Raw genomic sequence first — 15,574 nt, forward strand, 5'->3', positions numbered from 1 at the left:
ATAAAATCACATGGCGGATGACAGATTTAATGTGTTAATTGTGAATGGGGAAATATGTATTGTAGTATGTTAAAATGATTCCTAGTTTGCTATTTAATCAAACAGACAACAATTTACACCATTTTGATTAAACTTACTGAATCAGGCTACACACAATTGTAACGTCCTTATTTCGTAAATCTTCTTGAACATACGAGCGTTTGTACTATTCGTAATTCTAGACGCAATAGATTTCAATCCTAGATCAAGTAGCTCAAAGAGAAGACCCTGGAGGTATCCTCTTTGCAATTCGTTTCTAGATGGAAACATCTATCTATATTCTAGAACTAAAATGTATTTAATTCTCTTGTTTAACCAGCGTCCGATCCAGCCTCGCAAGTCTTCTAATTCTATGCCACGTGAATTTAGTCTTTATTGTGTGTGTGTGTGTGTGTGTGTGTGTGTGTGTGTGTGTGTGTGTGTGTATGCGTGTGTGTTTGTGTGTGTGTGTGTGTGTATGCGTGTGTGTTTGTGTGTGTGTGTGTGTGTGTATGTGTGTGTGTGTGTGTGTGTGTGTGTCCATTTATTATTGTTTACTATTTACCTGTTTGTTTATACCTATTTATTCATTTATTTTATTTGTTATTAATTTTATCATTATTATTATATCTATTTATTTATTTATTTATCATTATTATATTTTTTCGCATCCAACCTAGTTATGGACCAAAAGGTCTCCTGTCGGCATGCTCTTCCTTTGTAATCCTGTGTGTGTGTGTGTGTGTGTGTGTGTGTGTGTGTGTGTGTGTGTGTGTGTGTGTGTGTGTGTGTGTATGTGTGTGTGTGTCTGTGTGTGTGTATGTGTGTGTGGTTGTGTGTACGTGTGTATGTATCTGAGAGGCTTTCATGTGTATGTATGGGGAGGAGACTCAGAAGAAACGCTGATTAGTAAGAGGTTGAGGATGAGAGGGAAGAGAAGGGAGGAGGAGGAGGAGGAAGAGGGAACAGAAGAGGGAGGTAATAGAGAGATGAAGTGAAGGGAGGGAGAGAGGAAGGGGGAGTAAGGAGAGAAAAGAGAATATGTGTAGAGAGAGGGAAAGTTTGGAGAAAGAGTTGTGAAGTACGTAGGGAGGGGAGAAGGTAGGCAAGGAGAAAGGAAAGAGAGGAAAGCTGGGAGGGAGGGAAATAGGGAGGTAAGGAGGGAGGGAGAGAGAAAAAATGGGAGTGGGGGGAGTTGGGAAGGAGGGAGAGGAAGGTTGGGAGGGAGGGGAGTAGGGAGGGAGGGAGGGAGAGGACGGTTGGGAGGGAGTGGAGTAGGGAGGGAGAAATAGTTACCGGAGATTTGATAAGGAATGCGACGGTGGGTTAGCATAGTTGGCCTGTGTTGGATAGCTGCCAATTTTTCTTTTAAGCCTGGCCTTCCACCTAATGAAATTTGGGAGGAGGAAGAGGAGGAGGAGGAGGAGGAGGAGGAGGAAGAGGAGGAGGAAGGAGAACGCTACACTAATTACTTGCATAGTGTTCGCGAATGCCAAGCTGTCCTTCGCGAAAGGAGAACAAGAAAATATGGGCAGCTGAAGCTGTTGGATCTATTGTAGCCGCTGCAACTGATGAAGCTGTTCGTGCTGCTATGACAGCTGTAGCTCCTTGAGCTGTTTTAGCTACAGAAGCTTCTTCAGCGGTTTTGTGATGGCAGAGTTCCTGGAAATGGTAAAGCTTGTACAGCTGCTCTGATTCTTGTAGCTGCTGGAATAGCTGGAGGGTACTAGGGCCCTTGCAGCTGCTGTTACACTTGAAGCTGCATACAAGCCTGCTGGCGATGCTGCTACTCTGCAAGGAACGGTATAATGAGTCTGTCTATGGTGATAGGTGTGTTGTAGTAGTTCCTTCATAGAGGCTGTATTGTGATGAGAAGGAAGAAAGGTGAGGAGCCCACGCCAGGAGGCGTTTAGCTTCACCTCTGCCCACTGTGCTTTGTTGACTGTTGAGACAGACAATAGTCACTCACTCCTGGGAATTGGAGTGCGGGATTCGAGCTCAAAACTAAGCGAAAGGGAGACCAGCACGCTAGCGGCTACGCCACCAGCTTGTGATGAGGCGATGTTGTGATGTTTGCAATGCTGGTGGGCAGTGGTGGTGAAAGCGTTGGTGGTGGTGGTAGTGGTGTAAAAAAAATCCCAACGGTTGGTGAACAATAAGAAATTACAACTCCCATAGACTTTTTTTTTTTTTTTTTTTTCGCTGATTCTGTCATTGGTGGTGATGGTGCTAGTAGTAGTGGTGTAAAACAATTTCCCAACGTTTGGTGAGCAAATAAGTAATTCCAACTCACGTAGATACTTTTTTTTTTAATCGCTAATATTGTTGTGTCGCTTTTGCTCTCATAATTCTCGTTACTCGAAGCCAATTAGGTGCATATCATCACTAACCTTTATTTTCAATCCCAGTAGTTTATTGGTCAGTGGCTCGTGATCAAATGAATGAATAACTAAGTAAATAGATGTATGTATATATGTATGTATGTATGTATGTAATGCATGTATGTATGAATGCATGTATGTGTGTATGTATGTATGTATGTATGTATGTATGTATGTATGCATGTATGTGTGTATATGTATGTATGTGTGTATATGTATGTACGTATGCATATATATGTATATACGTATTTATGTATGTATGTTTGTATGTATGTATGTATATATATATATGTATGCATGTATATATGAATGTATGTATGTATGTATACATGTACGTATATATGTATTTTTAGTCTGGGCACCCAGAAGGGGACAACCCGCGATCACGTGACCTAGTATTCCTCCCACTTTGACTGACCTCCTCCTTCTTCCTCCTTCCGCAGTGGTGGTCCAGAACGTCGAAGTTCAAGTCTACGACGAGTACGTGAATCGGGGCAACACGGCGGTCCTGCAGTGCTCCATCCCGTCCTTCGTCAGAGACCTCGTCAGCGTCACAGCCTGGGTTCGAAACGACGGGTTCCATATCTACCCGTCGCATGTTGGGGGTGGTGAGTACCATTGTTGATGTTATCATTACGATTATTGTTGTTTTTTGTATATACTCGTACATAACGGAGTTTTAATCCGAGTTTTATTCTTGACTAGTTTCGATGCGAGGTTTGTCTTTTGGGAAAAGCTTGTAGCGAAACTAGTCAAGAATAAAACTCGGTATAAGAATCCAGTCTTTCCTCTTTCCCCAACTTCAACTTGTCAGGATGTCTCAGCAAATATATACATATATATATATATATATATATATATATATATATATATATACATATATATACATATATATATGTATATATATACACATATATATATATGTATATATGTATATGTATATATATATATATGTATATATATAGGTATATATATATATATTTATATACATACACACACAATATGCTACTCAGAGGAACTGACACCTTGTGTTCAATTATGCAAGAGTGACCACGAGGAAAGAGAAACTAAACGAAGGAGAGCGCTTTCGTATATTACATCCAGTCTTTTGCAGATGTAATATACGAAAGCGCTTTGCTTCGTTTAATTTCTCTTTCCCAGTGGTCACTCTTGCATATATATATATATATATATATATATATATATATATATATATATATATATATACTGTATATATATATATGTATGTATATATATAATCAGCGTATCTATCACCGAGAAAGTAGTCGTAGGGGTGCTATTGTAGATCTAGAATGCAGTAGAAAGGAGGAACAATGAGAGTTATAAATCATCACTATTTTTCTTCTGTTGTAAAGACTACTATCCAATCATAAAGAAGAGCTGCGTCACTCTGATCCATAGGGGTGTTACACGTGGGTGTCAAGTACGAACTGCAGAACAAATCGATTCTCGCATTGTCCAGCCAAATAGTGGTGATGTGATGACGTTAATGTTGTGTTATATGATGATGATGATGATGATGATGATGATGATGATGATAATAATGATAATAATAATAATGATAATAATATTGCTTATTTTTTCTTTTGCTTTTATTCTTTTTGACATTACGTAGCCAAATATTCTGTATTGTGCATACTTACTAGTATCCATAATGCAATGTAACTTAAGTTTTATCGTTGGTCTTGGAGTGCATTGTCGTGTTGAAGACACCATCATCGTAAAGCCACGTTAGTGTTTGACCAAGAATACGAGCTTTTACTGAATCTTTATTGTGTTTGCCAAGTCGAGGGCTACGGTACCGAAAGAGTCTCCACATACCCCATTGTCTTTGGATTTTATTTCGACTCGAAATGGAATTTGTGTGTATTGAACTCTCTAGATACTCTGAGTGGGAATCAGACTTTACGTGGTCGACGACCACCTAAAACTTCACCACCGCCACCACGAACACTATCAACGCCACCATCAACAGCACCATTATCAACACCATCATCATCACCACCATCAAAACCATCATCAACATCATCATCAACACCATCATCAACACCACCACCATCATCATCACCACCATCAAAAGCATCAACATCATCAACACCACCATAATCAACATCAACATCATCACCATCAAAACCATCAACATCACCATCAACATCACCATCAACACCATCATCATCACCATCAACACCACCACCATCAAAACCATCATCACCATCAACATCACCATCAATACCACAACTATCAACACCACCACCATCAACACTATCACCATCAACACCACCACCATCAACATCACCATCAACACCACCACCATCAACACCATCAACACCACCACCATCAACACCATCATCAACACCACCATCAACACCACTACCATCAGTACCACTATCAACACCACCGCCACCAACACCACCACTATCAACACCACTACCATCAACACCACCATCACCACCACCATCAACACCACCATCAACACAACTACCAACACCAACACCACCACCTTGAACACCATCAACACCATCATCAACACCACCATTAACTCCACCCTCAACACCACCATCAATACTATCACCATCAACACCACCATCAGCACCACCACCATCAGCACCACCACCATCAGCACCACCACCATCAGCACCACCACCATCAGCACCACCACCATCAGCACCACCACCATCAGCACCACCACCATCAGCACCACCATCATCAGCACCACCACCATCAGCACCACCATCATCAACACCACCATCATCAACACCACCATCAACACCACCATCAACACCACCACCATCAACACCACCAACACTACCACCATCAACACCACCACCATCAACACCACCACCATCAACACCACCACCATCAACACCATCATCAACACCACCACCATCAACACTATCACCATCAACACCACCATCATCAACACCACCATCAACACCACCACCAACACCACCACCATCAACACCACCATCAACTCCATCAACTCCATCACCACCACCATCTTCAGTGATAACAACACCACCACCAATGATACCAACAATAACAATTCAACACCACCATAAACACCACCATCACCACCATCAATACCACCACCAATACCACCACCAATACCACCACCACCAACAACAACAATAACAACAAAATCTTAGAAAATACCGTAGCGTGTTTGTGTGCGCCTTTGTGCATATGTTTTTTTTGTGTGTGCGCGCGCGCGTTTGTATGAACATACTGTACATTTTCATCCACCTATATGTCTGTACATATATAGGTGTGTACATAAGAGTATGTGTATACATAAAACTATGTACGTGCCCTTGAACACGTGTATATATAGCACATGTGCGTGCCTGTACATATGTAAGAGTACACGTGTTCAAAAGAGTATATGTATATGTGGTTGTACATACATGTATATGCATAGCGCATCTGTATTCCCTTAAAAAGCCGCATATACATAGAGCACGCTCATGCCTCTACACATGTATGTGTACATAGAGTACACATACGTGTGAGTGTGTGTGCGCATGCGCGTGGTTCAGAATGAAGGTTTACACACACATGCAAAAGCCATCATCGTAAAACACAATTGAGCGTCGGGGCCAACCATTCCCGGCTTTTTGATCGGCCAACCAGAAACCGGGAAAAAGTAAATCGAGAATTGGAACTTGGGGGGACCTCGAATTGGGCCTCCTCCCGACTGGAAACCGATTTACGGGGGTATGGGGGTGGGGTATGGGGGTATGTAAAGGGGGGGTCAAATATGGGAGGGACACAATTGAATATAAGAACTACGACAAAAGGAGTTAATTTATTTTTTTAGTTTTTGTGGATTTCCTCCAGGCCCATGCCTGAATAGAGGTTTGGTGGCAGAATAAACGTATAGATTGGATAGATAAGGCCTTAAACACGTCATAGTACTGTCACGTGGTCATCGTATCTTCACGTCACCGTCTCGTCACGTCACCGTCTCATTACGTCACTGTGTCTTCACGTCACCGTCTCGTCACGTCACCGGCTCGCTACGTCACCGTATCTTTACGTCACCGTATCTTCACGTCACCGTCTCGTCAAATCACCGTCTCGTCACGTTACCGTTACGTCACACATACGTCAAACTCGTTGACGTAGAGCTGTTCACTTATGAACAGTTCCTCATGACGATCAGATGGCTATAGATGGTGCTGTTGTCACCACAACGATCTCAGGCGAAACTAGCCACGCCCCCTTTCTTCCCTCACCAATCACGTTCGCTTTTAGATGACGCGTATTAGGTGGCGGGGGTCTGCTATTGGTCAGGAGGTGAAAAGGGGCGTGTTTTGTTTCGTCTTGGGCTTTTAAACAACGTGTAAAATCTTAAATGTTATCAGGGTGATTGTGTTTTATCTGTTATTTTGTCCTATTCTTGGATACATTGATGCACTCTGGAAATGGTTAAGGCAGGTGCCAGTCTAGTTTATTCAGTTAAGAACTTCATTTGGTGAATTCATTTTTGTGACATCTTAACAAATGACTGGGGATGCCACACACATAAATGAAATTTCCTGGCGGCTCACAGAGTAAGAGGAAAAGTATCATCCGAAACGGAAGGGGTTATGTTGATCTCATAGTATGAGTTCATACTCATACACCGTTGTTGTTATCGTTATCATTATCGTCTGTCGTTATTACTATGATATGGCTACTGTGAAGCGTTGGGATTCGATCTTGACTCCCAAAAGATACCAAAGCACGTTAGGCAAAGGTGGTAGTTTTAGCAGGAGCAGGGTGCTTCCTGGCATAAGTTTCTTGATTTTATCAGTGCGAGTCACCGGCTGCGCCAGTCCCTGCTTCGCACGGGGTTTGGCCTTCGACCTTGATCAAGTATCTACAAAATGATGAACAAACAAACATTTTCTCTCCTTTTTTTCATATTCTCGACTTATGAAAGATTAAATATGATCCATGACCCGGTAATATCAACTTTTACCACTCTATTGACAAAATGTCACAGTTTGTTTATTTTAGAAAATAAGAGATTTTTGAAGTGTTATTTTCTGTATATAACAAAATTTTCCTCAGTATTTTATCATATTATCAACACTAGTATCATTATCACAAGCACTAACACCATAACCAACACCATCAACATCATCACCATCACCATCACTATCATCACCAGCATCACCATCATTGAAATCATCATCTCTGCCATAATCACCAACACGAGGACCAAAACTATCACTATCACCATCACCAAGTTGCCCCAACATCATCATCACTATCCTCAGCACCAACACCACACACCACCAACAGTACTAGGTCCAACACCACCATCACCACCATCACCACCATCACCATCACCATTACCAATCTCAGCACCAACACCACACACCACCAACAGTACTAGGTCCAACACCACCATCACCATCATCATCACCGCCATCACCATTACTATCACCAACACCACCAATTTCCACCATCATCATCACTAATCTCAGCACCAACATAACACACCACCAACAGCACTAGCACCGACACCACTATCATCAGCACCACCATCACCACCATCATCACCATTACCATTACTCTCACCAACACCAAACAAAAGCAAGGAAAAAAAAAATACTCGAGTATGGGAGGTGAAATGTCCAAAGCCTTAAACTGGACTGAGACAAATGAACCCTAACCCAGTTAAGAAATAGAAAAAGGAACAGCAAACGATGCCATTACAGCAACGCTAACGACTTCGCCAACCATATAATGATTCCTTATCACCCCTCCTCCCTCTCCCCCCTTTCCCCCCCTCGACGAATTCGACGAGAAAACGAAAAATGGCTTAATGGAAGAGAGAGAGAGAGAGGGAGACATCAAATGGACATTGCGTCGCTTGTCGAGAGATTTGGGAGACCTTACAACCACGTAAGCCCATTCTCGCTCTTGCAGAAGGTCTTTGAATGTGGGGGAAGTCTCGTCAAAAGCGACGAAGCCCCCGTTTGGGTGGGTTTAAGGGGCCCCTTGGGTGGGTTTAAGGGGCTCCTTGGATGGATTTAAGGGGCCCCTTGCATGGGTTTAAGGGGACCCTTGAAGGGGTTTAAGGGGGCCCTGGGATGGGTTTAAGGGGTCCTTTGGGTGGGTTCAAGGGGCTCCTTGAGTGAGTTTAAGGGGCCCTGGGATGGGTTTAAGGGCCCCCAAGGATGGGGTTAAGGGGCCCCTTGGGTGGGTTTAAGGGGCCCCTTGGGTGGGTTTAAGGGGCCCCTTGAGGGGGTGTAAGGGGGCCCTGGGATGGGCTTAAAGGACCCCTGGGTGGGTTTAAGGGGCCCCTTGGGTGGGTTTAAGGGGCCCCTTGGGTGGGTTTAAGGGGGCCCTGGGATGGGTTTAAGGGGCCCCTTGGGTGGGTTTAAGGGGCCCCTTGGGTGGGTTTAAGGGGCCCCTTGGATGGGTTTAAGGGGCCCCTGGGATGGGTTTAAGGGGCCCCTTGGGTGGGTTTAAGGGGCCCCTTGGATTGGTGTAAGGGGGCCCTGGGATGGGCTCGAAGGGCCCCTGGGTCGGTTTAAGGGGGCCCTTGAGTGGGTTTAAGGGGGCCCTAGGATGAACTTAAAGGACCCCTGGGTGGGTTTAAAGGGACCCTTGGATGGGTTTAACGGAGCCCTTGGATGGGGTTAAGGGCACCTGAGATGAATTTAAATGGCCCCTTGATTGAGCTCAAGGGGGCCCTGGGATGGGATTAAGGGAGTCCTTTAGAGGGCCTCTGGGGTATACTTACGGGACTCCTGGGATATATTTAAGGGGGCCCCTGTGATATGTTTAGGGAGCCCCTGGGATATACTCGAGAGTTTGTAGGACGAACTTGAAGGGGTCCTTACTTCTTGGGGGGGGGGGGGGAATATATATATATATATATATATATATATATAAATAATAATCATAATAATGATAATAATAATAGTAATAATAATAATAATTAATAATAATAATAGTAATAGTTATATAGATAATAATAATAATAATAATAATAATAATAATAATAAAAAAAAAAAATTGTGATGGTACACACCGTATATGTTGACACTGAAGACCCGAAACAAAAACACGGAATATTTGATTGGTATCGAAAATACAGGGGAGGCCATACATGTCGGTAATGGAAGTAATATACATACCAGTATTATCTCCGAATGCTAATTACTATGATTACTCGAGAGTCTAAACGATTAGTAATATTTCTTATTAATCCTTACTGCACAGTATTACCGATAGTGTAAGGGTGTAACTGATAGAACCATGTTTAGCTGGGATAATGGTATTGATTCATTGCATTGCGGTGATGTTAATTGTCTAGGAACCACTATAGAATTATCATAAAACTATTGAAGGTGCAGAGGTAGGTAAGCCCTGTATCATGCAAGGTAGAGGTTTCTGTGAAGCTGAAAGGAATTAGACAATTTTATTTTATTTTATTTTATTTCACCTAGAGGTGGATTTGTGAGCTCCCGTAGGGGCTTTTCCTGTCCACTTTACCTTCCTCCCTCAGAAAATAAATAAATAAATAAATTAATAAATAAAAAGATAAATAGAGGATAAGACAAGTACGATAGTCGGCGAGCTCCGTTTTTTGGTCCTCTTCTTAACCTCAGCCCTTCCCTTCCTTGAATTCGCGAAGGACTTGTGTTCTTTATTAGCAGAGCTGGGTGCGTTACCGCCGGACAAGACTGCGTTACCTCCAGACAGGTAATGCGTTACCGAAAAATCTGGGGTACATTTCCGTCAATGTGTATTATATATATATATATATATATATATATATATATATATATATATATATATATATATATATATATATATATATATACACATAGACGAGTACATATACTGCATATAGATTTTTCGGTAACGCACTACCTGTCCGGTGGTAACGCGCCCAGCTGTGCTTATCAACCTCTTGTACCATTCAAATTTTTTCGTGGGTTCTTCGGGGTTGTGGTCGGTGTTGTACTGGTTAACGTGTCTGTGGTTATGTATGAATAAAACAAAATATCACGCCAGTATAGCTCTGTGACCTTGTGGATGAGATATGGGTGGAAACTAAGATAATAACAAAAAATAAATAAATCATACATCATCGTAACTTTGTGACCCAGTGGCTGAGGTATATGGACAGGATAAAATAAAGAATAAAAAAAAAAAAAAATCTCATTTGTGTTTCGGGAACGATCTCAGGAACGGTGAAAGATTCCTTCGGAAGTTCATCCCAAGTCATCTAAATTCTAATGCCAAATATGCATCTTGGGTCGGACTTGGGAGGAAAGGGGGCGGGAGGGGGGGAGGGGGGAGGGGAAGGTCGCCGGAACTGCACGTGGCGGGAGAGGAAAGGAAGCGGGAAGAAACGGGAGATAGGATTGGAAGGATAGAGTAAGAAGGAAAGGAGAAAGGAAGGAAGAAAGGAAGGAAGGAGGGAAGGAAGGAAGGAAGGAAGGAAGGAAGGAAGGAAAGAAGGAAGGAAGGAGAGGGAGCTGAAGGACATCTTCCTCTATGGGGACCGATTCCACCGTTCCTGTGCACTATTGGATTTCGTTTGCGTCAAGGGCAATCCTGGGCCTTTTCAATCGCCCGTGTTCCTACGTGGTACAGACAGCCTGGCCCACTTCGGGGCCCCCAAAGCCCTCTCCCCCTCCCCCTCCACTCCCTCCCGCGATTCTTGTGCTTCACAGGCATTCCCGAGTTACTGCACCGGGCGGAAAAGGAAGGAATGTTCACTACGATTGTTTCCATGGAAACGCCCCAGGTTGGTCGAAGTCTTCTTTGGCCTGTTCGACTGGACGGCCCGTGTGGTGCCTAAGGTGGGACGTCGGATGGGGTAGTACGACGGGTTAGGGTTGGTGTGGGGGTGAGGTGGAGGGAGTGTTAGGGGTCTGTGAGAGGGAGTAGGCAGGGAGATTAATGGAACTGCAATTTGCATTCACTTTACCGGCCTGGAAGATGGTTTTTATTCAAGAAGGTGCCATTAGAGTGGAAGAACCAAGAGAGATTAGATTCTATTGGAGTAGGTGCTGATGTTGGAGGATGTGTGGCTGGAATAGGTGCTAATGTTGGAGATTCTTTTCCTGGAAGAATTGTTATAACAGTAGATGTCACAAGAGTAGGTTCCAGAACAGCACTCCATAAGACTCTGCCATAACATTAGGTCCCACAAGGGACCTTCTCCTGGAAGAATTGTTGTAAAAGTAGATACCACAAGAGTAGGTTCCAGAACAGCACTCCATAAGAATGTGCCATAAGATAAGGTCCCACGAGAGGACCTTCTCCTGGAAGAATTGTAACAGTAGATACCACAAGAGTAATTTCCAGAACAGCATTCCATAAGACTGTGTCATAACATTAAGTCCCACGAGACTAGGTGCCACCAGAGTCGCCCCCATCCAAAGAACGTTGAAAACGTTCAACCAGCGAGAGGCCAATAAGGCCTCGTGCGTATCTTTATAAACCTCGAGACATCAGCTCCTCGAGACAGTATCACTTCCTCGAGACCGCTTCAACAGCTCCAATAACTGTGTGTGTGTGTGTGTGTGTGTGTGTGTGTGTGTGTGTGTGTGTGTGTGTGTGTGTGTGTGTGTGTGTGTGTGTGTGTGTGTGTGTGTGTGATTCACTATGGTCTTGGATAAAGTGATGGACTCGTGATCGACAGGTGTTACTCTCCCAGATAAGACCTCAGAGTTCGTATGCGTATGGGTCATGCTGTGACTTATACACTTATGCATGCCTTGCTTCTTGCCCACCAGAGTTGTAGTGCCGACTCGCAATACAGTGATGGTGTTTTTTAGCCCTGGGTGGGACTCGAATTGGACCGTTGAATTAGCGGTCAAGAACAGTACCAATGCACCGTCGAGCCGTGTATATATATATATGTGTGTGTGTGTGTGTGTGTGTGTGTGTACGAGCCTCTTTTCCCCTCTCCTCCCCTCTTCTGTCCTCCCCTCACCCTCCCCTCCCCTCGTTTCCCCTCGCTTCCTTCCCCTCATTTTCTCTAAACGAATAAAGCGTGGAGGCGTGACGAAGACCGCAACCTTTGCCCTCTGTGTTGGGATGTATAGGCCAAATAGAAGTCACTCGGTGTCTGTGTTCGATCGTAGACTCGGCTGAAAACTACCCGCCACTCGGCACACATTTTATCTCCCCTATCTGAAGTTTATTTTTAGTTCTATTTTATTGTATATTTTTACTTATTTTTCGTGTGATTTTTTTCTATTTTCATTCTCGTTTTTTCTTATCTTATTTCTATTTTTCTATTCTTATTATTCTTATTTCTTCCTATTTCTTTCATTAATTTTGTTTTTTATTTATTCATCACATCTTTATTATTTTCCATCTTTTTCATTCCTATATAAGTTTTCTATATACTTTTATGTTTTTATTTTACTTTATTTTATCTTATTTTTTCTTATTTATTTCATTCTTTATTATTATTCTTTTTGCATTCACGTTCACACCTGTGTGTTTTGAAAACAAAACAAATTTTCGCGACAATTTCGGCGACAAATTTTCGCGACAATTTCGGCGACAAATTTTCGCGGCGTCTTCCTACGTCGCAAGTCCCGCTTTGTCGCGAGGTCGAAGCTGCATCTGCATTAACCTAGTTATGGACCAAAAAGTCTCCTGTCGACATGCTCCGCCTTTGTAACAAGGCACCAAACGCTCAGTTGACCATTGCTTCTGGTACTGGTCAAACTAGGAAATAAATAATCTAAAAGAATAATAATAGATAAATATTTAGATAAATAGATCAAACAAATAGGTAACTCACTTCACCATTTCTCCTGATACTGGTCAGACTGGGAAATAAATCATTGAAATAATAATAGGTAAATATTTAGATAAATAGATAAATAAGATAAATAGGTAAATATTTAGATTAGTATATAAACAAAATGGATGAATAGATAAATACAAAAATATGAATAGATAAATACTTGAATAAGCAGATAATGAATAAGTATGAATGAATATATAAAGAGATGAGTAAATGAATAAATTAATAAATCAATTAGCAAAGAAATAAACAAGTAAAAAAAAATAGTCAATAAATGATTGGACGACTGAATGGATGGAATCACTATCGAGTCCTTTAATTTCCTTTAGGAAATATCCTCTTCTTCTTGGTTCTTAATCATCTTCTTCTTCTTCTTTATCTTCTTCTTTATCTTCATCTTCTTCTTTATCTTCTTATTGTTCTTCGTCGTCTTCGTAGTCGTCTTCTTCTTCTTCTTAGTCGTTTTCTTCTTCTTCTTAGTCGTCGTCTTCTTTTTCTTCTTCTCCTCCTCCTCCTCCTACTTTTTCTTCTTCCTTTTTTTTTGGGGGGGGAAGGCTGAGCTGTCACTTGTTCTGACCTCATCCTTGGCAGTTCCTCACTACGCTTTTACATCTGTCCCATTCCGTCTCCAAACCTCCCGTTGTTCCTTCAGTCTTCTTATAAAGATGGGAGGAGGGGGGAGGAGGTGGGGAGGAAGGAGGAGGGAGGAGAGAAGAGGGAGGGGTAGGAGGGTAGAGTGAGGGAGGGTTAGGACAAGAAATAAAGACAACATCGAATACCGACGCATTACAAAGTTCTTGACGACTTGAAAGTTCGCAAACAAGCGTCGTGTTTACAGCAAATCACGAGAGTTTGGGAAGGCAGGGGCCGCCCAAGAAAAAAAGAAAGAAAGAAAGAAAAGAAGAAAAGAAAAGAAAGAAAAAGAGAGAAGAAGAAAATGTTGTAGCTGGAAATGGATGGAAGGAGAGACTAGAACCCCAGTCCATCACTCTCTCATCAACAGGACACAAAACAAACCCAGATTTCCCCCATTTTCTCTTAATGTGACTGGGAAAGAAAACGGAGGGCGGGTAGACTGATGGGCCTCGTGTTTGGGAACGCAAAGAAGAAACGGTGTTTTTGAAAAATGGAATCAACAGTCGATCGAAGCGAGGGGGAAGTGAGTTGGAAATAAGCGTATAAATTGAATGTGCAGGTTTTATGTGCCGGGAATGATGTGTTTTCCACGTGTAGGGACAAGCACGTGTACATGCACACACACACACACACACACACACACACACACACACACACACACACACACACACACACACACACACACACGTCGCAGAGGTTAGAGTTCCCGGACGCCACTACGGCGGTCCGGGCTCGAATTTCGCCTAGGGCTGAAATAATTTCAGTATCGGTGCGCTGCGAGTCGTTACTCCAACTCTCGTGGGCGGGGAGTTGGGTGTGTGTGTGTGCATGTAAGGTCACAGCATTACCCATAGATCGGTCATATATGAGCTCTGAGCTCTCTTCCGGGAGGGAAATAGCTGTCGATCACGAGTCCAACACGTGATCAAAGACAATGGTGAATCACACACACACACACACACACACACACACACACACACACACACACACACACACACACACACACACACACACACACACACACACACGTCGCAGTGGTTAGAGTTCCCGGACGCCACTACGGCGGTCCGGGTTCGAATCCCGCCTAGGGCTGAAATAATTTCAGTATCGGTGCGCTGCGAGTCGTTACTCCAACTCTCGTGGGCGGGGAGTTGGGTGTGTGTGTGCGTGTAAAGTCACAGCATTACCCATAGATCGGTCATATATGAGCTCTGAGCTCTCTTTCGGGAGGGAAACAGCTGTCGATCACGAGTCCAACACGTGATCCAAGACCATGGTGAATCACACACACACACACACACACACACACACACACACACACACACACACACACACACACGTCGCAGTGGTTAAAGTTCCCGGACGCCACTACGGCGGTCCGGGCTCGAATTCCGCCCAGGCCTGAAATAGTTTCAGTATCGCTGCGCTGCAAGTCATTACTCCAACTCTCGTAGGCGGGGAATATTGGGTGTGTGTGTGTGTGAGTGTAAGGTCAAAGCATTACCCATAGATCGGTCATACATGAGCTCTAAGCTCTCTTCCGGGAGGGAAACAGCTGTCGATCACGATTCCAACACGTGATCCAAGACCATGGTGATTCACACCCAAGTCGCAGTCATTGCAAGTCATCGACAGTCAGTCTAACCTTCAATCTGACTCGCCGTCAATCAGCGTCAGTCTGTCAGTCATATACGGTTTGAATTTCTCATACGAAATCAGTCAGTCACGAAGTCACATA

At 43.2% G+C, this 15,574-nt stretch overlaps 1 protein-coding gene across 4 annotated transcripts in view; it reads left to right on the forward strand.

Moving 5' to 3' along the window:
- LOC143039506 (cell adhesion molecule Dscam2-like) overlaps window positions 1-15,574 on the forward strand; it is a 1,807,148-nt gene that overhangs the window by 591,863 nt on the left and 1,199,711 nt on the right. For all 4 annotated transcript variants that reach the window (XM_076209640.1, XM_076209650.1, XM_076209658.1 and 1 more), the window contains exon 5: window positions 2,843-3,007. In XM_076209640.1, the coding sequence (XP_076065755.1) occupies window positions 2,843-3,007 (165 nt within the window). The remainder of the gene's footprint in view (window positions 1-2,842; window positions 3,008-15,574) is intronic.

The sequence above is a fragment of the Oratosquilla oratoria genome, chromosome 2 (assembly GCF_046742065.1).
Source record: "Oratosquilla oratoria isolate Oo_2021 chromosome 2, ASM4674206v1, whole genome shotgun sequence".
NCBI classification, from domain to species: domain Eukaryota; kingdom Metazoa; phylum Arthropoda; class Malacostraca; order Stomatopoda; family Squillidae; genus Oratosquilla; species Oratosquilla oratoria.